This window comes from Thunnus thynnus, chromosome 8, assembly GCF_963924715.1.
Source record: "Thunnus thynnus chromosome 8, fThuThy2.1, whole genome shotgun sequence".
NCBI lineage: Eukaryota > Metazoa > Chordata > Actinopteri > Scombriformes > Scombridae > Thunnus > Thunnus thynnus.
Genome location: NC_089524.1, coordinates 27,323,376 through 27,348,591, shown reverse-complemented (window position 1 = coordinate 27,348,591; position 25,216 = coordinate 27,323,376). Strand labels below are relative to the sequence as shown.

Sequence of the window (25,216 nt, the reverse complement as noted above, 5' to 3'; positions counted from 1 at the left end):
TGCCAAATCAGGTGTTTGTCCTACAAGTAATCTAACTGCTGTGCTGAGCTTTACTAAGAAGCAGATACAGTCAGACTCTTCACTGTTTTCTAGACAGTTTGATTTGGTACAATCTGTGTGTGTTCCTGTTTTCATGAAGCAAATCAAGGAAAAAATATTGCTACTGAATATAAAAGTGCCTGGCATGCCGAACAGCTAGGTCACATATTGTACTGTGCTGAGTAAACAGAAGCCGTTGTGTTTTTGTCGGGGAGGTCTGCCTCTCTCACATCAGCAAACCTATCTGGCTCCTTGGAAGCTTGAACAAACAGCAGGACTTTCATGGCAGCACCCATTTTACAGTTTCCATGTCATACAGTGAGGGCGAGCTGGGCTGCAGCTATTTTTTTTTTTTTTTTTAAAGAGGGCGGATTAGTTCAGGTGTGTCCAAGTTTAACCATTAAACTCAGACTTATCCAATGAGGTTCCTCTGCTGACCCCCTCAAACCACTAAACTCTGTGAGTTTCTCTTGAGTGTTTGCAGCATTATTTTGTTTCTTGCTCTCTGGGGAAATGTTGGAGAAGGTCTTATTCCTGCTCTGTTTGTCCTCTGCTTTGGCAGAACGGCTCTGTAGGCCAGGTAAGTGATCATACAGAAAAAACTTTAAGAATTTAAAACTTTTGGTACAATTTTGTGTATTAATTTTTTTTTATCCTGCATTGTATTTCTACTAATATACCATGAGCAAACACAGTGCTTCAGATACAGCAAAGGCACTGGTCTAGTTGTATGTCCTTGTTGCCTCTCCAGCCAGTGTGAAAAGCAGCTTCCAATCTGTTAACTGGAACAAAGTCGGATTAGACACATAGCTCAAATGTTTGCCTGATTACAATGGCCTCTATTAGACATCAACAATGATCCTGAAATGCATGCTAGTCTTTATAGCAGATATTCTAAAACCCTATGAGGGAATAAGAGATCAATCTTACATAAAATTATCTTTCGTTCTCCTAACAGTGCTTCGATTTGTCCAAGAAATCAATCTTATTGTATACACACAGACCAGTGCTCTTTGTTTTAAACCTAGGACAAAAATCCACTGGGTGGTGAAGACATTCAAATATGTTTCATCTTTACAGATGCCTCAGATGGCTACAAAGTTCGACTCAGCATCAAAAGTGCTCTGGGAGATGAAGCTGTACGTATATATTTAAATATTAATCCAACCCGCACAGAATGATCAAAGCATCAGATCATGAATAACAGTTAGAAGACTTACTGTAGCTGTGTTATATGCCATTACTGTAACATATTATTCATCAGGCAACCACTGTTACAAAGGGAAATATACTGGATATGCAGGATTCACTGACAGTGTGTGTGATCATTAACTGTAAGGACAAGGTTCATCTGGTGATCAATTAACCGTTAAGGATTTTACTGAAAACAGCACATGACCTGTCGTTATTATTGCAGTATGTTTGGAATGAGAATGAAATGTTCCTTTTCCGAGCAACTCTGGCGTTTGCCATGAGGAATCAACTCAACGGACTGGAATTCCAGTAAGGAAACTATTACATGTTCACTTTTGTTGTTTGCTTTGTTTGCTTTTCTTGATTTTTTCCCCATAATGTAATTGATGACTCATTGTTTATGTAGGGTTTATGTAACATGTAGCGACAATGACATGCTCTTTATTGTCTTGTGGAACTTCACCAGAGTGTCCAACATTATTGTGTGCGATGAGACTCCCAGAGTGTCCTTCTGGTTTGTGGTGACGTTACCTCACAACACTTCACGCCTTGTTGATAAAGAGGATGTGGAGCAGGCTGTGAGGTAATTACATGATACAGTGACTCTGTGGCTCATTTTTAAACCTCCATTTGGAAATACTAATTTTTTTCAGCCACTCCCCAGAGAGGTCATATTCAACTTTGACATTTAGAGTCAACTGTTCCATTTAATGCTTTGTATATTTGTATTTTTGATTGAAGTACTTTTTTAATGATTGGTGTAATAGTGATATTGTCTTAATATGGGGATAACTGTATTATCTACTTTAAGAGCAACACATTTGTAAAAAATATTGATTATACAGTATAAAAAAGACCCCAACAAGAGTAAATACGATAAACAGTAACCATTCAGCTACAGCACACAAATATAAAACCTTGAGCTGGTAATAATTCAATTTAACTATGCTCACAAACTATTTAATTTGAACCTTTGTTAGCTAGTTAAAGTGAGGCTACTGGTATGTAACTTTTGCTGAACAGTGTCCACTGTGGCCACAATAAGTGACAATTGTGGGGTAACTGCGAATATTAAAATGCAGTATAAGAGTAGCACAAGTATGGAGGACTCAAACTGATACCAACTCACACTGTGAGAGCAATGTCTCTCAAAAGTTTGCTAAATTTAGCTAATGTTAGCCACCACCAGTTCACAGAATACTGAACTCGTTGAGGGTGTATTGGTTGTGAAATTGACTTTTCATTTTTATGGAGAAGAATCTTTTATTTCGCTAATGCTAATTATAGTGAATGTGTTTTTTTGGTAATGTTAGCTAATATTAGCCATCATAAAGTAGCGGCCAAGTGGATTCAGCAGCAAAACTCCTGACTACTAAGCTAAATAAGTGTCCTTTGTATTGATTGTGAATTCAGCGTTTCATTTTTAGGAAGAGGACGAATATGTTATTTCCACTTCTATTAATCTACTATCCATTAATCTGCACAGGAATCTCAATCCACTAATCAAACCTTCACAAAGCTAAATTACAACATTCAAAACCTCAACTGACCATAACAAGTGATTTGGAGAAGGGAGGCAGTCTTTAAATATCAAAACAATGCCTCTACCTCATCAGTTTCTAGTGCTCGGAGATACAAGCAGAAAAATGTGACTTTATGTAACAACCACGTGTACTGTAGGCCTTGAAATAGTCAGTATTCATAGCACAAATAAGTTGCAGTATTGTCAACTGTGTTGCAAATGAAATGGAAAAATGTATATTTTTGGACTGCTGTTAAGTCAAAGTAAAGCAAAAAATAAACACTGAGTGTTGTATGTGCCCAATAGACAGTCCAGGAATCGCATCAACAGCGCCTTTCTGCTGACTGATAAAACTCTGGAGTTTATCGGCATCCCTCCCACCATGGCAGCACCAGTCAACCCTGACACCCCTCCATGGCTCATTGTGTTTGGTGTCGTCATGGGTGCTGTGGTCGCTGGCATTGTCGTTCTGCTTGTGTCTTCTCTGGTCCGAAATAAACGGTAAGCAAAGGACTATACATGCATATGTCTTATGTTTATCATTTTGTAAATGTATTTATTGAACTTGTCATTCTCCTCTCTGGCCTGTTATTCTAGCAAAAAGAACGAGAAAACAGAAGATGAGGAAAAGACGATGGAAAATGGCGTTGCACATGAGAACCTGGCTGGTGTTTACAACATGTCATTCTCAGATGAGGAGGGACTGACACAGATGTAAAATGCTTCATTAAAAACTCTTCCATGTAAGAAATAAGATGGAAAAAAGGTTAATAAGCTTCTCCATGCAGATTTTTGTTGCACTATAATATTTTTCTTTGTGTATTTTGTGAATTAGTCAAAAAAGTTAAAACTTTAATGATTTAATAGATGTTCAAATTTTATTCTTTTTCTCAACACTTCTTTGATAACTTGCTGCCTTAAAAAGAAACAAATACATTGATTTTTTTATTCCAGTACTTTTATTTTCCAAATATGAGTATTTTCTGTGTTTATGGACAGTAAATTAAACATCTGTGTCAGAGGGAATATGTGTATGGATACTTTACAGTATTCTATGTCTGTGATCAAGCAATGTATCAATAATTTACTGTAAATTTTGACAAATATTTTATTTTATTTAACCAGTTTGGCAAACAGATTGAGATGAAAACAAGTATTAAACCAGTCCTGTTAAAGACAATAATTGATTAACAGCTAAATACAGCAAAATCTCATCAAACAGCTGGACTACAGTTGCTCATTGTATCTAACCTGATTTTTTTTCTTCCTAAATTAGACTGATTTTGATGTAATCAAACTTAATCAAGCTAAATAATTGAACTGACATCAAAGCACTGTCAAAATGAGGGCCCAGCGGTGATGTCTGCTGTGAGTGGATCCTTCAACTGTCTGTTTGTTTGCTGTCATCCTCTTTCTTTTTCCAGACTACACAATCTGACAGTGGAAAAACCCCTGAAGTCTGTGATGGGCTCAGCCGCAGTCTCTGGCGGGATTAAATGCTAAATTATAAAAATGCAATTATTGTTTAATTGAACTGTGGACAAGCTCATTATTGCAGTCGCTGGCAAAAATATTTCTGGACACAATTACACAAGTTGTTATTACAGAGCAGAGACACATCATGTTTGTTTGAGATTTGTATCATCATGTATGAAATTTGAAAGTGATCATCTTCTTTCACAGTGTGATGTTGCCGCTGTGTGTAACTTTGTGTTATGTATCCTGTGTGTTTTTTGCTTTGTACAGTTTGTTACTGTGCTGTTATATGTTTTTATTGTGACCTGCCGCAGGGACTGCAGATGAAAATGAGCTATAAACTAACTTTGGTACAGTGCATCAAATGGTAACATTTATGTTTAACACAGTATATGGTCGCTTACAGTTAAAATAAATAAATAAATTCCCAGTGAATGCCTGATTTTGTGGTGACAATGAAGGACTTTCATACAAAAGTGTATCAAAATGTTCAGTGGTGCCTCATCTGAGCTCAGTATTGGTACAAAGTTTCAAGATCAATGCAAACTGCTGTGAAACTGTGGTCAGTTTGATGAAGTTTGATGTTTGACTTTACTGCCTCCTGCAGACCATTTGGAGTAAAGGTGTAACATGTTCACTGTCTCTGCACTGGAACAGGTTAATCCTGTTTTGTAGATGCCCTCCAAAAGTATTTGCTTGCGTATGCACACACAGTCAAAACCATGGTTTTACAGTAAAAATGTGTCCTGTTTGTCCTGTTTCCCCATATGCAAATGCTTCCCAACATGTTTTGGCTCATGACTCCTGAAAACAAAAATACATTTCAGAGGCTTAAAGATGTATAAAAATATCCTGTGATTCATAAGAAAAAAAGCAAAAATTAGAGGAAAGTCTGGCAGGAGTATGTTTTTTCTGCTTTCCTATCCTGTGAATTAGCTTGTGACTCCTCAGATATAGATTGGGAACCACTAATGCAGTAAGAAACTATTATCTTCTCCTCTAGAAGCCCCATATGAAGACTTGATATGGATGTGAGACATTAATAGTGTGACGACAAGTCCAACTAAACTGTTCTCAAAAAACAATATGAATCAAACTGTCTTTTGTCTTCATGGATTAAAAGTAACTCTTTATTTAAACTGAACATCCTTTTCCTGTTTTTGTGTGACAATATTTCCAGCTGCTGTGTTATCTTACAATCTGCAATAGCACAAATGCAATCCATATGTGGAACTATAGGTGGCACCATTGTACTGCCGGTTTCTGTGGTTCTAAACTTGCATGAAAAGACACTGATGTCCCTTATTCCACATTGTTCTCCTTAGAGCTCTTTTAAGTGCGTGTGAATGGCAATATGCTTTTTAAACATTTGAATTTCAAACGTATTTTACTTTATCGTTATTTTATTTTCGTCTGACTATTTTTGAAGTGGTAAAACAGAGTCCTTCACGTTCTAACTTGTGCCTATATTTAGTTCATTAGATTAAATCTGTTCCTGATCTCTAGGTGAGGATATGTCTTGTTCTTTTTCACTTGCACAGTGATATTTTTCGCAGCAGCACACTGACAATATGCAGTGTGTGGTGATGACTAGTCATCATTTGGCACTTGATGTAGTAATATCCCACTCTTCTCCTCTGCATTTCATTCTCTTGCCTGAGGAGTACAGTCTTTTTTACACCACATTTTTCTTGTCAGGACTCCAAAGATTTTCTGTCAAATTTAGTTTGAAAGCGTTGCAATCTCATTAGAGCAGCATTTGATTAAGACCTAAATTCCCACTGTAGAAGATAGAAAGCAGGAATAATTGCAGAAAGTCAAAGGCGTTTTATCATATTATTGAAAATAATGTCATTATTTTAATAACTCATCCTTATACCTTCTGAATAATAAATGACTTTTGAAATAGCCACAGAAAAGAGTCATTGTCCAAAGACAGATTGGCTGAAAAACATTACAGTCTCAAAGCAAATGATTATTTTGTTGTTGCCCCTGTGTTGGGGGGGGGGGGGACTCATCACAAAACAATGCCTGCGTCTACCGCATCACATAAAGGCTTTCGCCTAATTTTGTCTCTTTAAAAGGTGTGAGACAAATAAGGCATTGGAGATAATTCTAGATGAGCAGATGCAAAAACAATAGTGCATTATAAATAATCTTGTGTGGGTGAAATTAGGCAGAAAATTGTGAGCTTATGTCTGCAACAGTTTAATAACTGAAAATCAGATGCTCAATTTCTTGTGTGTATTCCGTTAAATACCCCCCCCTCCCTTCCACCTACAGAAATCGTCCAATCTTGAGCAATAACCACTATAGCAGAGGGTTGATATTTATCTACATATGGACATCATTTACTGTACTTTCACAACAGTACACAACAGTCTTTGACAGTGACAATCTAATCATTTCTACATCTGTGTGCAAATTGCATAGTGAGCAGGTTCTGCTACTTGTAATGGTCACTACTTGCTGGAGTCTCTCTACAGGGTGACAGAATACAAATGTATACAGAGCAACATATGCAGTTACAGTCATCGGAGAGGCTCTGTGAACATGTGGCAGTGTAGGCCTACAGTACTGTACGCTTATGTGGTTGTAAGACTCTCCAATTCAGATGCAAATGTTGCATTTAAAATTCCAAGGATTTCTAGCGAGTGAGTCCCTATTAGAGTATCAATATTAAATATTACAATTACAGTCAATATTTAATGAGGCCTATTTTCTAACAATGCAGCTTTCAGGGCTCAGAATCAATATTTTAAAAAAAAAGAAGTACATTTTTCATAACTTTAGCTTTGAAAGCCCAAGTGCATTATTAATATTAGTTACAAGAGCAGTGTGTAAAGTGACAGATTCCATATCCATTTTATAAACACAGTGGAGGTGAAAACTATACTCTGTGCACTGATTCCACCACATATCTTGACTATACTGTCAGCCTGCTGGATTTTCCTTGGAAAACAAGAGCATTTCTGTCTTTGCCACCCTGCTGTGTTTTAAATCCATCACTGTCAAGAGAGTCCTCTTCTCTCTAACTTTTCTTTTACTGCAGTGTAGGTCCTCTAGAAATCCCATCTCTGCTGTTCTTGTTCTTTCTCCTCCGTTTGTTTATGAGTCTCATTCAGAGTCGCCTCTGCGTTCTCTCCTCCCTCCTCTGGCTTTCCCTCCTGTTCCTTCTCCTTCTCCCTCTCCCTGATGATCTCCACCAGCCTCTGAAACTTCTGGTTTAACTCCTCCATCCCTCCCACCACTCTGCCCTCGTCCTTCTCTTCATCGCTCTCCAGCGAGCTCAGTGACTCAGCCCTTGAATCACGGCCCTCAAACTCGTAAGTCTGCAGTGAGTCATAGGGTGGCTGGGACAGGTCAAAGGTGACCTGGTCCAGACGGAAATTCAGGAGGTCTTCCATTCGGAGAGGCTGCGGGTTGGTGGCTTCTGTTCTCGCAGGCTCCGCCCCACATGCCCAGCCTCTGTTGTTGCCAAACATCCCCCCAGGTAAGGGCAAAGGCTGTGGGGTCAAATCCTTTCTCTGGAGTCTGCACATGTTCAGTAGCTGCGCCCCCGCTGGGTATAACCCACTGCTGCTAGTCCCGTTTATACACGTCCCCCTGCTGTTTGGATTCAGCGAGCCCACAATGCTGTATGTGTCTCCTTTCAGGTAAACAGGAGGGTTATTAGAAGAGCTGATTTGACTGCCATTTGAATAATTTCGCTCTGAAACGGAGGGAATAGAGGAATCAGTATCAAAGTCATCCACTGTGCAGCTGGTGGCTCCAGTGCTGATCTGAGTCTGTGATGACCCCGGTCGCCCCTCTTGCTGGTTTGATGAGCAGCTGGTGTGACTTTGGCATGAAGACTCATTTGGGTCACAGTAGGTCAGATTTGCAGCGTTGTTGGCTGGTGTCGACTCTGATTCTGTCGAGTCTATCTGTAAGAGAAATGAAGAAGGGAGAAATGACATGATTGAAAAAGACATGCAGAGATAATTGTACGGAAGCAAGGAGATGCCAAAATAATTTCTTTCTTTTCATCAGCTAATCAGGAAATGTAATCACTACTGACTACTGAACGTTTAAATCCAAATACTTCTGACTTGATTGCACTGAAATATTTTGCTATAAAAACCATCTATCAAAAAAAGTTTGAATTAGATCATTTAAATTTTGTAATTTCAAAAACTATACTCTATTTGACAAATGCTTGCGGTTGCTCATCTGAGTTTGTATCATATGACTGACAGAGCTTAACCTGATGGACAAAGGTCTGATCGATTCCATTCAGACTAGATTTCTTATCTTGGGTAGATGGGATGTTCAAGTTTGAACATTTCACCTTAAATTTTGGTCTCTGAATTGAATCAATTTAACCCATTTTGAGCACCCAGACTCTTTGACCTGACTTGAATTCTGAGATCCCAAACAGAATTAACTTCAATATGGCTTTTTGAATATTGGACCTTTGAATTTTTGACCTGAAAAAAATACTTCACACCACTTGAAAAACAGGGAAATTCAAGCTGCAAGCAAAATATTTCAACTTCATAAATTGTGTTCAAGTGTTCAGTAATGATTAAATTTCAAAGTTAGGTATAATTTTAAATCCTTATGGCCTTTCTTCGCTTCCATATAATTGCAACATATCATTAACTTTTCATATCAGCATTGTTATCTGACCTTGGCCTGGTCCTGATTCTGTTTTGTGTCTGCGGCGTTTGCTTCACTGACTTCATTTCTCTCTGTAATTTTGCTCTCCGCCAGCATATGCTCTGCTTCGTAACTACCAGGGCTCATCTCAGGAGAGTGCAGCAGAGGCTCAAAGGTGCTCTGGTTCTGGATGACAAGGGGATTGGCGATATGACCTCCAGTGAGCCCATGGGTCAGCTGAGTTAGCTGCAAACCTGCCTCCAGAGGCCCAGCTGGGTAATCTCTGAGAACAGGCAGCGTGTGGATGCCGTAGCAGAGGCGCCCGTAGAGCGGAGCGGAGCCTGGCCGCTGATGAGGGTCCAGGCCGGGGCGTGGGTTACGACTCCAGCTGTACGTTCTGGCCCTCGGCAGATTCTGCTGGGTGTACCATCTGTGACAAGAGATGAATGTCAGAGAGAAGCACACACGCACATAAGCCACCATTACAAGGATAAACTTTTTTATTTTTTTTAGGACACAGCTCACATGTTTCTGTTGTTGTGCATGTGCTGTATTCTGTGCATGCTCTGCAGCGCTGTAATGTCAAAAGCTGCGGTGTCTGCTTCCCCTCCCCCCTCGTCATCATAGGATATGATGTTCTCCCTGACATCATCCTCCTCGAAGGGTGAGTGGGAGTCTCGCTTCTGATGGCGCAATGACAGCGAGAGTGCACACACCACTAAAGGGCAAAACAGAGACACATGACCACGTAGTCTTTAGACTTTAAAGAAGCAACCTGACAGAGCTGCTCAGCATCTTTCAAAAAGTCACAAAGAAATTATTTATGGTGCATCAGAAACTTCAGAGAACTAAGCAAACATACCAAGCAGAGTGGTGACACAAGCCAGCATGGCCAGTAATGTGACCAAACTGAATATGAGGGATGGAGAGGTGGATGGCACGGGCAGACAAACCATGTGTCTCTCCCATCTCTGGTCCCTCTGTCTACCCCTATCCTCTGTCTGCATACCCCCCCGCAGACAGGGACAAATGGTCACAGTGACCGTGCCAGTGTTGGTAAGACCGGAGGCCCCGTCGCGCAGCACAACTGGCACATAGAGCGTGAGTAAGGATGAGGAGAAGCCAGGGAGGGGCTCCAAGGCTGACTGGAGCACCAGGCTGGCTGTCACACCTGATAACATGACAGAAATACACACAACATCAAAACACGGCCACTGCACAACAAGCTCGCACCAGTTTTGGCTGGTGTCATTTTTCTGGACTGTGCATGAAATGGAAAAACAGAGCCAACTGGTGCTACCTCCGGTTTCTCTGATGGTGAGGTTGAGAGCTGAGCTGGACTCCGGAGGGATGCTGAAGTGGACTGGGGTGTCCTGTCCTCCTCCTTGGTCCCTGTCAATGGCTCGCAGAACCTGAACAACCTGAATAAGACAGAACTGGATGCTTTATTTCCATGCTTCTCAATCTAGAGGTCAAAATCCCTCCAAGGGGTCACAAGATAAATCTGAGGAGTCGTAGGAAGATTAACAGAAGAAAAAACAATTTGTGCACAGAATTATAGATTTCTTTTTATTTATATTTCAGTCAGTTTTTGGTAGAACTGATGACACGTGCAACATGTGACAAACTGCAGAAACAAACTTGAAACATACTATTGTTTTGTCTTGTTTGTCTTTGTTTTTTTGTTTTGAATGCAGTTAAGTTTTGAAGAATCAGGTGGAATAATGTGATTAATATCCACCATAACTGCTATTAGAATTAAAGATCTATGATACATTATTTGGAAAAGTAAAGCTGAGTAAACAAAGATGAACCGAGTTTGCCTCCACTATACTCCTTTCTTTTAGATAAGGAGCAAATATTCAAAAATTGCACATGCTTTCAAAAAGTACTTGCAAAAGTTCAAGACAGAGTGGATAAAAACAGGAAAACAATCTGAAGTTGAATGTAATATCAGGTAAAAACAAAACTAGAACAGACCTGACCAGGAGCACTGGAGTCACATACAGAAGTTGCGTACTGCCTGTCCAACTCTGGTGCATTGTCATTCTGGTCCAGTGTCTCTATAGCAACCACAACTCTTGACACAAGATTTGGATTGTCTGAAAGAAAAAGGAAACTGATGCTAATGTTGAAATTATCACTGAATTCTTATCATTTTTACTGTGCACTTTGTATTCCGAGGTGGTGCTTTGTGGTGAAATATGACCCAAGTAAGCTCTGCTGCTCATAGCGCCCTGAGGGCAGAGGGGCTGACTTACCCCTCTGTGTGGCGATGACAGTGATATTGTGCCACTGCTCCTGCTCACGGTCCAGCTCCATCACTGTGCTGATGAAGCCTGTGTCAGAGGCGATGCGGAACAGAGCCTCGGGGTCCGACTGGGGATCGATGGAGTACCTGAGACGCAGAAACAGGCACGAGCAAGAACGAGGAGGAAAAAGATAGAAAAGAGGGCGCAGAGTGAGCGAGTGACTGTATGTGAGTGAATAAGTGAGTGATGGTGTCATAACCACCTGATGTTGGTGCTCTGTCCTGTGTCTGGGTCCACAGCGAAGACCCGGCCAACAGAGCAGACAGGGGGACAGTTCTCAGACACGTCCAGATGGTACCGAGCCTGGGAGAATTGTGGCGGCTCATCAGCATTGAGGACCATTACCCGAACTGTTGCCTGGTCCTTAAAGGGACCTTTCCTTAGGTAGCGGGCATCCACCACAGGGTTGGAAACTTCCACGATGAAAGAGTAGGAATTGCAGGACTCATAATCCAGCAACTGTTGGGTGAAGAATAAAGCAGCCTCAATCCCTTGGATATACTTTATTGAAGGCCTTTTCATATATGATTCATACGTATATGCTGTATATTTCTTCCCATGTACTTCATAATTCATAAAAGATACTTTTCTCACTCTTCTTTATCAGTCTATATAACTCACATTTCCCATTTTGGACTTTCTTTTATCTCGCTCTAATAAATTCATCAGGCTATGTTCTTACCTCATCCTTTGCAACCTCTTAATTTAAGTTTCCTCAGTATAATTATTATCTTTGAATGCCCAATTCTGTTGGAGCCCTTAAAAGTAAAAAGACAAATTCACACTGGGTGCCTTTTACATGGCATGCGCACCTTAAATGAGCTGCAATCCTTCACCAGCTGCTTAATAATGCATTGTAACTCATTAATTGCCCACTATAGATGCTTGGGGATCTTAACCTGTCAGTGACAGAGGGTGTTTAGAGTAAAGTACTGTAAATGACTAAATAAAATTAATTTGCAATCCCACAGCAAAGAACATTTATTTAATGTCCTCAAATGTCACATTTTACATATTTTTCTCATTATGCGGCCATTCGAGCAAAACCGCCTACATTTGGTGTCAGATCCTCGGCTATTGTGAAAACTTTTGTTAGTGATAAACTGAAGTCGCTTTGTCTCGTTTCTCATCGCTCACCTTGTTCAGCTCAATAACAGCCTCTTGGTCTCTTCCGGTTATATTGAATATTTCAGCCTCTTCAGCATCCAGGATAGTAAACTCCAGCTGTGCATTTTCTCCCAGATCAGGATCTGTGGCGGTGAGACGGCCCACCTCCACACCTGGAGCTGCTAGCTCAGATACAGAGAAGGACCATGCACCTGCAGGGAAGAAGTGAATGAATGTAATGGCTCTCAGCTCAGGCACAAACACTGAATGTTGATGAGACTCAGTGAAATCGCAGTGGTTATTAACGTAATATATGTGGCTATTATGGCTGCAATAACAGTGCTTCAGTCACATATTTCTTGATCAACTTTTATTTAGTGCCTCATTCTACAGATAAATCAAAGGTTTAATTTATTTTGGCCACACTCTGTACATTTTAGTAGGGCTGGGAGGTACAAAAATACAAAATTTGCTTCTGGTCCGATACCAAGTAATACTAGGGCCAGAATAATGGATATTAATACAGATACTGATACTTTTACTATTCTTTTATGTCATCACATACATGTTAAAACAAGTTTTTACAGGTTAAAAACAAATGTTTAGTGCATGAATCTGAAGCAAACAAAGTGATCACTGCAAGCACGCACCCAGCAGGAGCAGAGCAGCAGGGAGTGTGTTCACTAAGCAGAGTTCATCTGCCCAGAACATTATCTAATGGTTTGCTATCAATCCTATTGATGCTAACGATGCTCACTCGACACATTTTCTCTTTTCTTATGCTGACACAACTAGTTGATTAATTGAATAGTCAATGGGCAGAAAATGAATCCACCACTCTCTGATCATTGCGTAATTGTAATTGATCAAGCAAAAATAGTGATATTTGCTGGCTTGACATTTGCAACAATTTCTAGTTCAAGCTACACAACAGTGAAGATGCTGCATTTTTCTGTTTGACATCATTGTAATTTAACATCTCAGGATTTTTAACTGTTGGTCAGCCAAAACAAGCAATATGAAGACACTGCTTGGGGGAATTTGTAAAGGGCATTTCTGTATTTGGAGACAAAATATGTGTTGGTACAATAATCTCCTGATATTACAAACTTACAATAAGGGCTGAGACAATGACTTATTAGTCCCGGCCTATATTTTTTTATATTATTAAATTATTATTTAGGTCACTTATCAAAAAAGAAAAAAAGCCAGCGTCAAGCTCCTCAAAAATGAGGATCTACAGGTTTTCTCTGTTTTATATTCCTTTAAAACAAGACTAAGTAACGTATGGAATATGAACAATACTCCTCTTACACATTAAAAGTTGAGTCCTTTATTAGCAATAAAATGCAACCCTTCTAAATTCAATATTCTCATATAATTTGTTGGTGAATATTTAGCATATTTGCTTATGGTGGCTAATATATGGTAGCTAGTTTTTGCTAAACTGAGTTAAACTTTGCTGTGTAACTGACATACTTGAGACAGTTTGCTGACTTTATGACAGTTATCTACTTGTGCTACTGTTATGTTATGATTTGGTGTTATCCCATAATTGCTACTTGCAGCCACAGTGGCTGCAGCTCCACAGTCTGACTTTAAACTGAAGAACTTTTGAGTTTTTGACACTTGGTTGGGCAGAACAAATACTTTGAAGAAGTCAGCCTAAGAGAAAATGATGAAAAATGTGATGTGAGCAGATAAATCAATAATGACAATAATTATTAGTCGCAGACTGACATACAATAAACAGACCTCTGTGAAGCTTCATATTATTGTTATTAATCGATAGTTTACTGTCCCATACTGTTAAGCCCTGAATCAAGAGATGTATTTATTAAACTGAGAATGAAAGCACTGCTAGATTAATCTGTTTCATGTTATTCTTTTGCTTGGATTACAGTTTGTCCACTTAGCAGGCATGGAAAGGCAGCCAGTGATCTGGGGCAGGTCATATCATTTACTTGGTACATGTGATATTGCATCACAACAAAGCTGCAAATTCAGAGAAATCCTTTCATTTAATCAGAGCAGCGCTTCCTTCCTGATTGTTAATCATTCAAATCTTCCACATTATTAAAAACATTTAAAACTCACACCCCTCGCATTCAAAGAGCATACTAAATGAGCCATTTGCTTAAACTGTGGCATTATTGTCAAACAGAAAATAATGACCTGGAGTAAGGCGGTGAGGGAGGGAAGAAATAGTCACATTATCAGTGAATAAATAACACACCGCTGGCATTTGGAAACGTTAAATTGCTTCTATAAAGCATTGTATTGGAGCACAATCTATCAGCACGAGGTGAGGGGGCTTTAAACATTAAGACGAATGGCAGTAAACAGAGACTGTCAGGAAGAGAAAGTAGGGAAGAGGGGGAAAAAAGCAACCAGAGGAGAGATAGTATATAGAGAAATGCAGTATATGTCTCAAAGTGTTAGACACACTCTGCAGTGATTTTACTGTCTATTGATGCAGAAAGCACTGAACTTTAAAATGAAATATTAATAGCATGGAACAGGGAAAAGCTTGGATAAGAAAGAGCGGACATGATCTTTCACTCTTCTACGTCAAGGCACAGTCCATTTCAACCTCAGGGACCAAACGGGAGTGTTTTTATGAATGTTAATGCCAGTCATCTTGGCAAAGGTTACATTACTGCAATGGATGTTAAAAACAATGATTAGAGCGAGTGCATAAAATAAAAAAGTAATATTGGACTGACAAGATGTTTAACTCCAGCTACTTTAATGCAGTATCTTATCTTGAACCTGTCAAGACAACTTGGACCCAAAGGAGGGAAAAAAATATCTGACTGCTGTCACAGATGCCATTACAAGACGTTTCATCATTTTAATCTTCTCTCAGTCACACACACTCACGCACGCACACACATATTCTGAGATTGAAAGCAGCTGACGGTTAAGTGGTGATCTGATAACAGTCGTGCTTACTCCTTCTGAAGTGAGGGGGGTTGTCGTTGACATCACTCAGCTTCACGGTGACTGTTGTTGTCCCTGATAGTCCGCCCAGATGTCCCCCCATGTCTTTGGCCTGGAGGAGGACCAGATATTCATCCTGAGTCTCTCTGTCCATGTCAGGTACTGCTGTCCGCAGGACGCCTGATGGAGAGGAGGCCAGGACAAGGAGCAAAAATCACAACAGCAACAGATTTCACAGTGACACAACGTCTCTCGAAATTAGCATCAAAGTGACGCAAATGCATACTTTTTGGAATTAGGACAGAGCAAAACACATGACTCCGGGACACTTCTGTATCTGAACGGATCATTTAAAATGTAAGTTAAAATGTTCTTATCCACACTGGACATATGGTAACAGAGATACAACGTGTGATATCTAGCCGCAGCACTGGGATTTACTTCATAAAGTGTAATCATCAGCCGGAGAGGCATGTGTGGTACACGTGAGGCTATACAACCAGACCTGTCTGAGGATCCACAGAGAAATAGTCCTGGCCCTGAGTAATGGCATACACCAGCCGGGCGCTGTTTCCATATGTTGGATCATCAGCATCTCTGGCTGTGACTTGGATTATGGACGTGCCTGTGAAAGAGAGGAGGTGACAGGTCAGAGTATGGTAGTTAAAGCTGGAGGCGGGTTGGTAAGCTATTCTAAAGTGATACTCATCCCAAAATCTATCTTTTGAATATCAAATACTTACATCTGTAGGATTAAAAGGATAATCCCCTTCTCTGCTGTCTATCCGTGTAAGCAGTATGTTCCACACATTCATCTTTGAGACAAAATATGACTAAATACCCCAATCTCTGGAGCTGTGCCAGATGCAGTGTAGTTTGCCACATGTTGGCAGAAGTATGACTGTTTCTAGGATACTGAGAAAATAGATGGAGAGAGAGGAAGGTGAATATGCTGCAGGAGCAGGTTGAGTGGGTCCACCACTTTGGTCTAGTCTGAAATATCTTACTCTAACAACTAATGGATGGATTGCCATGAAATTTTGGTTAACTCTTTGCTCTAGGTCCCCTTATTTAGCATTTATAAGCATTTAATAAATGTTTTATAAGACACGATAATGCAATTTAGACATTTTTATTTTTAAGTGTTTATTGATGCTTGCAACTACATTATTATGTGTTATAAACCTTTTGCATGTTAGCGATGTCATTGTGAGTATGTAAGCATGCCGACGTTAGCATTGAGCTCAGAGCACTCTGTGATTAAAGATCCCCTCCAGACATGTCTGTATGACATATAAAAATACTCTGCTTGGAATAATAATTTGCGTCTAACATGTTTTTCCCACACAAAAAAAAATCAGCTAATTACATTCTTAAAATCTACTTATCTATATCTACTCTGCCTCTTTGAAAAATACAGAATCTATGAATATGTAAATGTTATTCCTTTTAAAAGTTTAACTTCTGGATACAAGATGTCTCTTATTCAAACATCCAGCTGGAGTCTTCCTCTGCTGTGAAAACTTGTTGCCAATGAATTGAAGCTGACAACAGCTGCTGCTTTCAATGAATGACACAACACTACAAACATTCTATAACCACCTTTCAAGAGATTTTAGATGCAATGTGACTTTAATTTTGTTTAAGCACTATACCTATGTTGGCCATCTCTGGTACCATGGCAACATAGGGTTCATCAGGGAAGACAGGCGGGTTGTCATTGATGTCCTGCACTCTAATGATGAACTCAGAGGAGGGCTCCAGGGCACGGCCAGTCTGGCGGTCTGTGGCTGTTGCAATGAGACGGTACTGGTCCTTCTCCTCGCGGTCCAGAGACTTGGTCACGTGTATGTTGCCTGTGTTGCTGTCAATAACAAACACAGAGCCCACTCCCTCTCCCTCCAACATGTACTTAGTGCGGCCGTCTCCTTTGTCCATATCCGTGTGCAGCTGGGAAATAAAAAACATACACAAGCAAATTACTGCAACACCTTAAGGCAACGTCACAGTATGCTGATTCAGGTATCGCTAATTAACGCTTGTCCACTTGTCTAGCAAGTACTGCAAACACAACCATGTGAAAAGGATGATTTATGTTAAGACGAGATGTGCTCAGTGAGTCTGCACTGAATGGCACCAGGTGTGGAAGATACATATGGGACCAGGATGAGTACTGATGCATACAGCTAATTAACTCATTGGACCAAACATGCCATTGGGGGTTTGTTGAGGGCAAAACCACATCAGTGTGGACAGTGGCCCTGCAAATGTCCTACATGTATGTTCGCAGATGCATTCTCCTAACACAGGCTTTATCCATCTGTAAATCTTTCTCTTTATCTGTCTCTTCCATCCATCTGTCCCTTCCTTCCTTTCTTGTAAATCCATCTGCCTGACTTCCTTGTACCTTTTAAACCACCTTTGCTTCCAATCCTTGTGTCTCTCTCTTTTCATCAAGTTACTTTGGTTACACAGAGTGCCCATCTGCTCACATTTCTCAATCCCCCCCCCCTCCCCTCTCTCTCTCTCTCTTCCACGGATCTGTTTTGCTCTCTGGTGCAAAATACTTGTATGGTATTTAATGGCAGAGAGGATATTAGTGGGAGCGAGATAGGTAAAGGGCCAAACATACAGAAATAGAAAGCTAAAGAGATTACTCAGCCTTCATCACACTGAGCTTTCTGACCAGGAACCTTCACATCTCTCTACCCTTAGGGCGCATCTGCACATGTTCATAATCCACAAGGCTTACTCACAACCTCTGCTGCGGACCTTAGATACTCATGTCAACTAAAGCTTCAATCTTAAAACGCAACTGCAACAATGACTGTTTACACATTTACTGAGAATTTCAAATATATTTTTTCAAGGCTTTTTCATTTTTGTAACATGAGATGTGTTGAAATTGAATTTCCTTCAGCGGGTTAAGAGTGGAATTAGTGAATGCTAATGAATTTGTGCTTAAGACAGACACACTTGAAAGTGTTTATATATTCAAACATAATGCATGTTAACAACATATGTTCATACTGGTGCCGTTCACACACATGGTACATAAGCATGCAAGCACCAGGAGAAAATACAAGATTAGTGTATATTCTGCGTGTGTGTGGTGTGTATGTGTTGGAGGATAAAGTTGAGGATTATAGAAACTCATGATAGCATACCCTACAATTTGCTAGATAAGGGACTCAGGGTTTTTTATTCATCCCTACACCCACATCTCTCTCCCTCTTTTCTTCCTTAAAGCTAGCTTCGATTTTGATCCCACACTTCACCACGAGAGACATCTTTGTCAGAGTCTGTGCCTGTCTCACTCCCCTGCTCTTTGCTCTCTTTCCCCCCCCGCCCAACCCTCCCCCCTCCCCCCCCACCCCCACCCTCTAATTTCTGGCTCAGTCCTGCTGTGCTTCAGTCAGCATGGAAAAACACTCTCACGGTTGGGGAGAAATTTATCCACCCTGTACAAGCAAAGCAGAAAGAAGGAGAAATTGTCTCCTCCAATTCCTTTTGTCACTTTCTCTCCTACTCTGTAATCTGAATTTTCCCCTCCTCTCACTCATGCAGTAACATCCACCTCCGGGGTTTGTATCTGCCTCGCGCTGCCTGCTTTGGCAGCGAAATCCCCTCGTTTTCGCACGGGTTGAGGCACCTGTGATCTCAACTGTTGATAGCTCACCTCAAGCCTTCCACCAGCAATGGGTTTGACATTATCATCTCTCTATTTTTGGCAAACAAACTGAGCTCCCTCTGAGAGAAAAACGCTGTGCCTCCAACCCGCTCGCAATGCAGGGATGGCTTTATTACATGAATATCAACACCAAGACTGTGCTTGCAGAGGAATGAGCAGTCTCGTGTGTCTACTGATTGCTTTAACACCCCTTCCTGACTGTATCAATAACAACCAGGGAAGCAGATTAAACATTTATGAGGTGTATACTGCACTGGTAAGAATCCAATCGAGACTGTCACTATATAGTATACTGCTTGCTACAAAGTGGCTGGCAGTGTTCCCTGTTAGCGTTACAGCTGATATAATCCTACCCTGAGTATGCTGTAGCTGCCAGCAGCTGCATTAGTGTGGAGCGCCTGGCTGTGGAATGCTACAAGTAAACCCCTGGGACCTAAATGGTTCAGGTGCACTGTGGATTAAATCATCTCCGACACTTCTCGTGTTGCGACACTGAGAGCAGTTGAATGGTTGCTGGTGTGGCGACAGTAAGGACTCAAGTATGTGACACAACAAATATAAACATGTGCATACTGATAGGTGGTGACAACATCTTACCCGTCCAATGAGCACGGGCTCTGGCCCTCTGTACTCCTCGATCACAAAGAACTGGTTCCAGAGCCAGCTCCTCCGGCGACGGGAGCGGGGCCCCGTTTTCAGCGAGTATGACCCTGATCGACTGTCTTTAGTCTTTGTGACCCATTTAGAGCGGCCCTGTGTCCTCTCAGGCAGAACGTCGACACCTGTCTCCAAATGGAGCTCAGGCTGGAGAGCGAACTCCTCCTCTGAACTCGGTGCTAGGCTGTGATCATTAATTACACCTTCAACCTCTCCATTAGTCAAATTGCTCCTTTTCTCGTGGTTCAGACTGAGTTCAGGGCTATGTTTAGGTATTAGTGATTTGGCAGCAGATTCAGGATGTTCAAGTAGGACTGTTTGCCCCGCTACAATGCTTTTAAAGTCAAAACCATTAGGTTTTCTGTCATTTAGTCTAAAAGCAACATTTGGCGGGGTCCTTCTTTCATCCTCTTCTTTGATTCCCATAAAGAAAACAGAGTTGTCCGTAGACTCTGGATGATGTAAAACTTGTTGTGTTTTGCTTGATATTTCTTGCAAATCCTGGACTTCCTCTGACAGGCCAGCAGCCACTGAAATGCCATTTCTTTCCCCTTTACACAATAAAAGAAAAAGAAGCACAATATGTGCTGCCATTGCTGAGGTTCACTGATCAATTTGTTTCAATGAATGGCTGAGGAATAGCTGTGCAGATGCAGATTTTTATGATGGTCCATCTTGCTTTTAAAACATTTTTATTCTGTGTGTTTTCTGTCCTCCTCTGCTTCAAGATTCTTCTCCCCAGATTGAGACATGTTGTCTTCTTTTCTCACATTTTCACATACAGTGCACATGCTCCAAAGGATCACCTGAGAGAAGACATTATTAGTGAATCTTAACTGCATAAATTAAAATGGGAAACAAGTGCTTCAAGATACACTAGTAAAAAGACAAAGACAGGCAAGACGTCTTCCTCGTTATCTTCTAAAGATGAAGTTTGATATTTTGAGAGATATATGTGGATACAATTTTATACTCTCTGTCGTACGGCTGTTTGCTATTCTGAACTCTCTGCCAGCTGCTGCAAAAATAGCTGCGAGTTTTACACAGAAAATATGATTATTACAGTCTGATAAGAAATTACCTAAAAAAAGAGACTTCACTTTCTACCAGATGCTGTTATTCATATCATTCTCACTGCTGTCGTACATGAATCCTGTTTGGGTTCATTTTATTTATGAGTTGTTCTGATACCGATACTAGTAATCGGAAACGGCTCCGATGCTGCCTAAAATGCTGGATCAGGTATCGGTGAGTATGTGAGTCTATGCACCGATCTGATACCACCTAATTCATTGATAAACGTTAAAGTAGTTTCACACCCAGATAAAACGGCAGTTTCCCCAGAAATCAATTCTTCTTTGCCGCTCCAAAACAGCAGCCTACACAGCAAGCTGCTCTGTGTGCAGCCAATGGCAACAACTGTTGCTAACATTAGCTGTTAGAAAAATGTCAGCAATTTGGCAATATTTTATCCTGCAAAGTCCTATTTAGTTTCAAGGGGAGGGACTAGTGTTGCCAATTTCAACACCAACAATCTTATAAAGCATTTGAAGATGGATCACGCAATCATATCACATCCATGCAGAGTTAGTAGTACACAGCTGTTAACATTTTTTTTTAAGGCAATGATATCAGATCTGTACTCGGTATCGGCCGATATGCAAGTTCAGGTATCGGAATCTGTATTGGGAAGGAAGGGAAGGAAGGGAAAAAACTGAACATCTTTAATTTTATTGATCATTCAGGCATTCTCACAAAGTTAAGTGTGGTCTTAAAATTTTTTCAATTAAATTGGAGCCCCAGGGCCTGGCAATGAGGTGGAGCTCAGGTACTTTACTGTTCTCTGTCACACACAATTGCCTGGACATCAGGTGATTGATGTCATCCCTAAAGATGGTCTCCCCATGCCTCAATGCCCAGTGGTGAAAGAAGTTCCCCTTAAGAGATTAATTAGACTCATAAATAATTTAATCAATGACTTTCCTCATTTGCCAAAAGTTTAATGATCTGAGTTTCATTAGTATTTGAGTCAGATCTCGGCCATTGATCTTTGAAACTTGATGTACTGAGAAGTGTCAGCAGCTTAACAAGACTGAAACTATGTAATCGCAGTTTTTCCATCCCAGTCTTACCTGCATCCATCACTATTGCTTCACTATTCCCTGCAATGAATCTAAATTTACTGACATCTGTGTGCGCTTTCATGCACACACACACACACACACACACACGGTGCAAGTGTGCATGAATCACAGGAACACTGGTCTTCAAACAAATTTCGATAAAGTTTTCCTGAATGGAAAAAGATTTGGTTAAAATTCTAAAAGTACTAAAAAAGATTTCCCCGCTATGCTTCACACATGATGAGTGTTGTGGCGAGAGAACATAAATGACAGAGTGCTTCTGACTAAATAAATGTAAAGTGAAAACGTGCTTTGATTCATTTAGATGCAAATAAGCACAGAGTGGGCCTATAGGAATACACAAGCCTTTGATGACACTGTAAAATATGAACCAAATCATTTTCTGATATATCCAAATTGATATGCATATATGAAAGAAGGGACACATGAAAATGAAACCAATGTTCTTTTTTCTCCACAGATACTGACCTACTTTCTAAAGAGTATGCTTGAGAACAGAGTCAATTTGAGCATTTGATCATAGAAAAAATGAAGTCATTTCTACTCTCTTTACGTAATTTTTTTTCTCAAAAAACTCACCCATTTTTTTTCCTCCCCATTTTGCACATCAATTATACCAAGTCATCCATATGTAATGCTTCGTGTTCAGCCACTGTAAACCAATGCATCTGTTTGCCATCATCTTAAATCTATGAAAATATAAGAAGTGGTTCTCCCATAACACTTTTGTCTTCCCCAGCTATTGTGTATTAGCATAGACTGAGCTTACGGCTTACATTTCCCTCTGCCAGCTTTGCTCCAAAACCACGTTGCCAGCAGTACATGTCATTCACTGTTGTTTGAAGTCTTTAGAGTATGAGTCTGTATGAGATATGTGTGAAATGTAAGTCAGGGATAGAGGATGAAAGCGTGAGGACGATTTGCTGTTGCCGGCTCAGAATGGAATGATGAGTGGTGACATAGCTCTAAATTGCAAATCGCTGTTTCAGTCGCACTTCACTCTGCATCGAGTCGCTTCACTGCAACAAGGCTATTTCATTTTTATTAAAAATAGCCTGTGCATGTCAGGCCTTTTACATAGGGAAAAATGGTAGATGGAGGCAGAGAGAGGGAGTTAGGAGAGGTGGAGGAAGGAGGGATGGGGGGGCGGGGGGGTTGATGGTGTTGGTGGTGGTGAAAGTACATTGGGAGGGTACAGCCTGGCTGACTTAAATGACCAAGACGTGGACAGATTCTGTTCCATTTCAGCATCTCTGGCTTTCTTGGCTTCTACCCATCCGTCTTAATGCTCGCAGAGCTCTCGTGCATTCTCACTGGCTCTCTCCCGCTCAGTGCACACATAGAAATCTCTTAAGTCTTTCCAAATCAGACAGGTGAAGAGAGGCCCACTGTGCTCAGCACATCAGTCACCTCATTACAGTCACGGTTTGACACTCAGACAGCTTAACCTTAAATGATACCACAGCGGAAGCGCTGTGCTGAGCAAGTGTTTGGCCATGTACTTATTTGTCATATGAAAATGCCTCAGTGGTTACAAGGTGCACTGTCCTGTCTGTTTCGATTTATGTGTGTGTGTGTGTATGTGTGTGTGTGTGTGTGTGTTTTGTTTGTGTGTGATAAAGAGAGCAGAGTGCTTGTAGATGATCATCTCTCTCTCTCTCTCTCTTTTTACCACATTCCATTGCGTTGTAAACACAGGAGGACATAATAACATTTCTCAAAGAACATGAAGGCTCATGCTGCCTCTCTTTGGTCTCTGTCACACACACAAACCCACACACACGAAAGCACACTCACATCGACTGCTTATCTGCTTATTAGTCTATCTAGTAGAGAAAACAGCCCGGAGCGTGACCTTGTCTTGTTAGAGGAAGCCATAAAAATGACCTACTTGATGCATGTTAATGTGATTTGTACACTTGGGCTAACTATTATAATGAATGCAATGTCCCAAAATACTGCTGTCGGCTGTTTGATCCAACCGCGACCCCGTCATTTTAGCAAGCGAGCGTGCCCGTGTGAAAGTGCACGCGGCAGGTGAGTATGTGCGCGTGTAAAGGCACGGGCATACACAAACGGTACCTACTAGCCAGAAAATTAGAAGGGAAGCACTGCATTATCCGTATCATCTGTCAGAGCTTGGCGCTCAGCTCAGTCACCCAAAACATGGTTTGCTTTTCCAAACATTTCCCTCAGCCGTTATTTCTCCTAAACTGCTCGCACATGGAAACATCTGCTTCTGGCGGCATACTGCGAAAGGTTTGCCTCTGCTTTTTTTTTTCCATCTCCAAACTGACAGTGAAACAGTTGAAAACTGCCTCACCGTGGCTAAGCCAGCAAAATTGAAAAACTGAACGATAAAGTAGAGCCGAGGACTGGAAACTTGTCACGTCTGTGTGGGCGAACGAGGCTTCACTTAAATAAACTAGTCAATCCTGAAGATAAAAAAGTGCTTCAATAAAAGGAGAATAGAGCTTACCGTGTGTGTGCAGCTCTGCTCCGGTGCTTCTCTGGTTTAACGGAGCTGAAATGATCCAACGTGGGAAAGGATGCTGAGGTTCATCTGAGCTCAACGTGAGGTCTGTCCCCTTAGCCCAGTCTCTCTCTCTATCCCTCCTTCCCCCCCCTCTCTCCCTCTCTCCTTCTCTCTCTCTCTCTATCCCTCCCTCTATCTCTCTCTGTCTCTTCCCCTCACTCTCTTTTCCCCTTCATTAGTTTTTAACAATCTGAGAACGAAAGCCACCCTAAAAGCCTGCTATTTTTGAGCGTACATAGTGACTGAGTAGCATACAGACACAGTACCCCATACTAACAAATTACCATTTAAATATCTTATTATCATATTATAGTTTTCTCAGTGTCATTTAAGCCACTCCAATATTTTCTACAAAGGCTGTATCATGTGTCATGTTCTTGAAGCCAGGCAGTGTTTTGTAATATTTTCTTATCTATATGTGTGTATTTTGTTCCACCCAGAAGCATGCAGGTCAGGACCAGATAATTGCTACTCAAAAATGCATTAAAACATGAAATTTCACCAGTGGTGTTCTCCCACTAACAACATGTCTAAAATACATGACTGTAATTACCCCCTGTTCCCCGCTTTGATATTTTCTCCAGTGAGTTGAATGGTTTCATTGAAGCATTTTTATGTATTATTTATATGTAGTAATGTAGTAAGCACTGCTGTATTTAAGTCTCCCAGTAAGTCTTAACTTTAAGCTGATTTTATGAGAAAATTAAATTCTTTGTTTTGAAAAAAACAAAAAACAAAAACAAACCAAACAACCTCTGACAAAATAATATAGATTAGTAGTTAGTATCCATATCTTTGTCTATATTTGCAAAGTCCTTTAGATGCCCAAAATCTAAATGTGAAAGTGAGATATATTTTGGATTTTGACAAATTTATTCCCAAACCCCAAGGGAGCGAATTTGATCTTATGATGCACAGCAGCAGAATCACATGCTGTGAGCATCTCAATAGTGT

The 25,216-nt window shown here is 40.7% G+C and overlaps 2 protein-coding genes across 2 annotated transcripts; one reads left to right on the top strand and one right to left on the bottom strand.

The window, feature by feature from the left end:
- The first annotated feature begins 418 nt into the window (after positions 1–418).
- Positions 419–5,375, top strand: cltrn (collectrin, amino acid transport regulator). The gene is made up of 6 exons (XM_067597673.1): positions 419–619; positions 1,120–1,178; positions 1,457–1,542; positions 1,700–1,816; positions 3,062–3,256; positions 3,353–5,375. Exons 1-6 carry the CDS (start codon positions 553–555, stop codon positions 3,471–3,473), a joined length of 645 nt encoding a protein of 214 aa, XP_067453774.1. The 5' UTR covers positions 419–552; the 3' UTR covers positions 3,474–5,375.
- Positions 4,517–24,290, bottom strand: LOC137188178 (cadherin-24-like). The gene is made up of 14 exons (XM_067597670.1): positions 24,206–24,290; positions 19,523–20,388; positions 16,890–17,184; positions 15,740–15,859; positions 15,247–15,414; positions 12,322–12,503; positions 11,387–11,643; positions 11,134–11,270; positions 10,853–10,974; positions 10,173–10,293; positions 9,735–10,043; positions 9,398–9,590; positions 8,903–9,302; positions 4,517–8,157 (listed from the first exon to the last, which is right to left on the bottom strand). Exons 2-14 carry the CDS (start codon positions 20,174–20,176, stop codon positions 7,294–7,296), a joined length of 3,822 nt encoding a protein of 1,273 aa, XP_067453771.1. The 5' UTR covers positions 20,177–20,388; positions 24,206–24,290; the 3' UTR covers positions 4,517–7,293.
- Between the last annotated feature and the right edge of the window lie 926 nt (positions 24,291–25,216).

Coding starts and splice junctions, on each gene's coding strand:
- cltrn (XM_067597673.1), top strand. CDS start 553: ATGTTGGAGAAGGTCTTATTCCTGCTCTGTTTGTCCTCTGCTTTGGCA. Junction 620..1,119: donor AGAACGGCTCTGTAGGCCAG/GTAAGTGATCAT, acceptor TCATCTTTACAG/ATGCCTCAGATGGCTACAAA. Junction 1,817..3,061: donor GATGTGGAGCAGGCTGTGAG/GTAATTACATGA, acceptor TGTGCCCAATAG/ACAGTCCAGGAATCGCATCA.
- LOC137188178 (XM_067597670.1), bottom strand. CDS start 20,176: ATGGCAGCACATATTGTGCTTCTTTTTCTTTTATTGTGTAAAGGGGAA. Junction 17,185..19,522: donor AGCCCGTGCTCATTGGACGG/GTAAGATGTTGT, acceptor TTTATTTCCCAG/CTGCACACGGATATGGACAA. Junction 11,644..12,321: donor CTGTTATTGAGCTGAACAAG/GTGAGCGATGAG, acceptor TTCACCCAACAG/TTGCTGGATTATGAGTCCTG.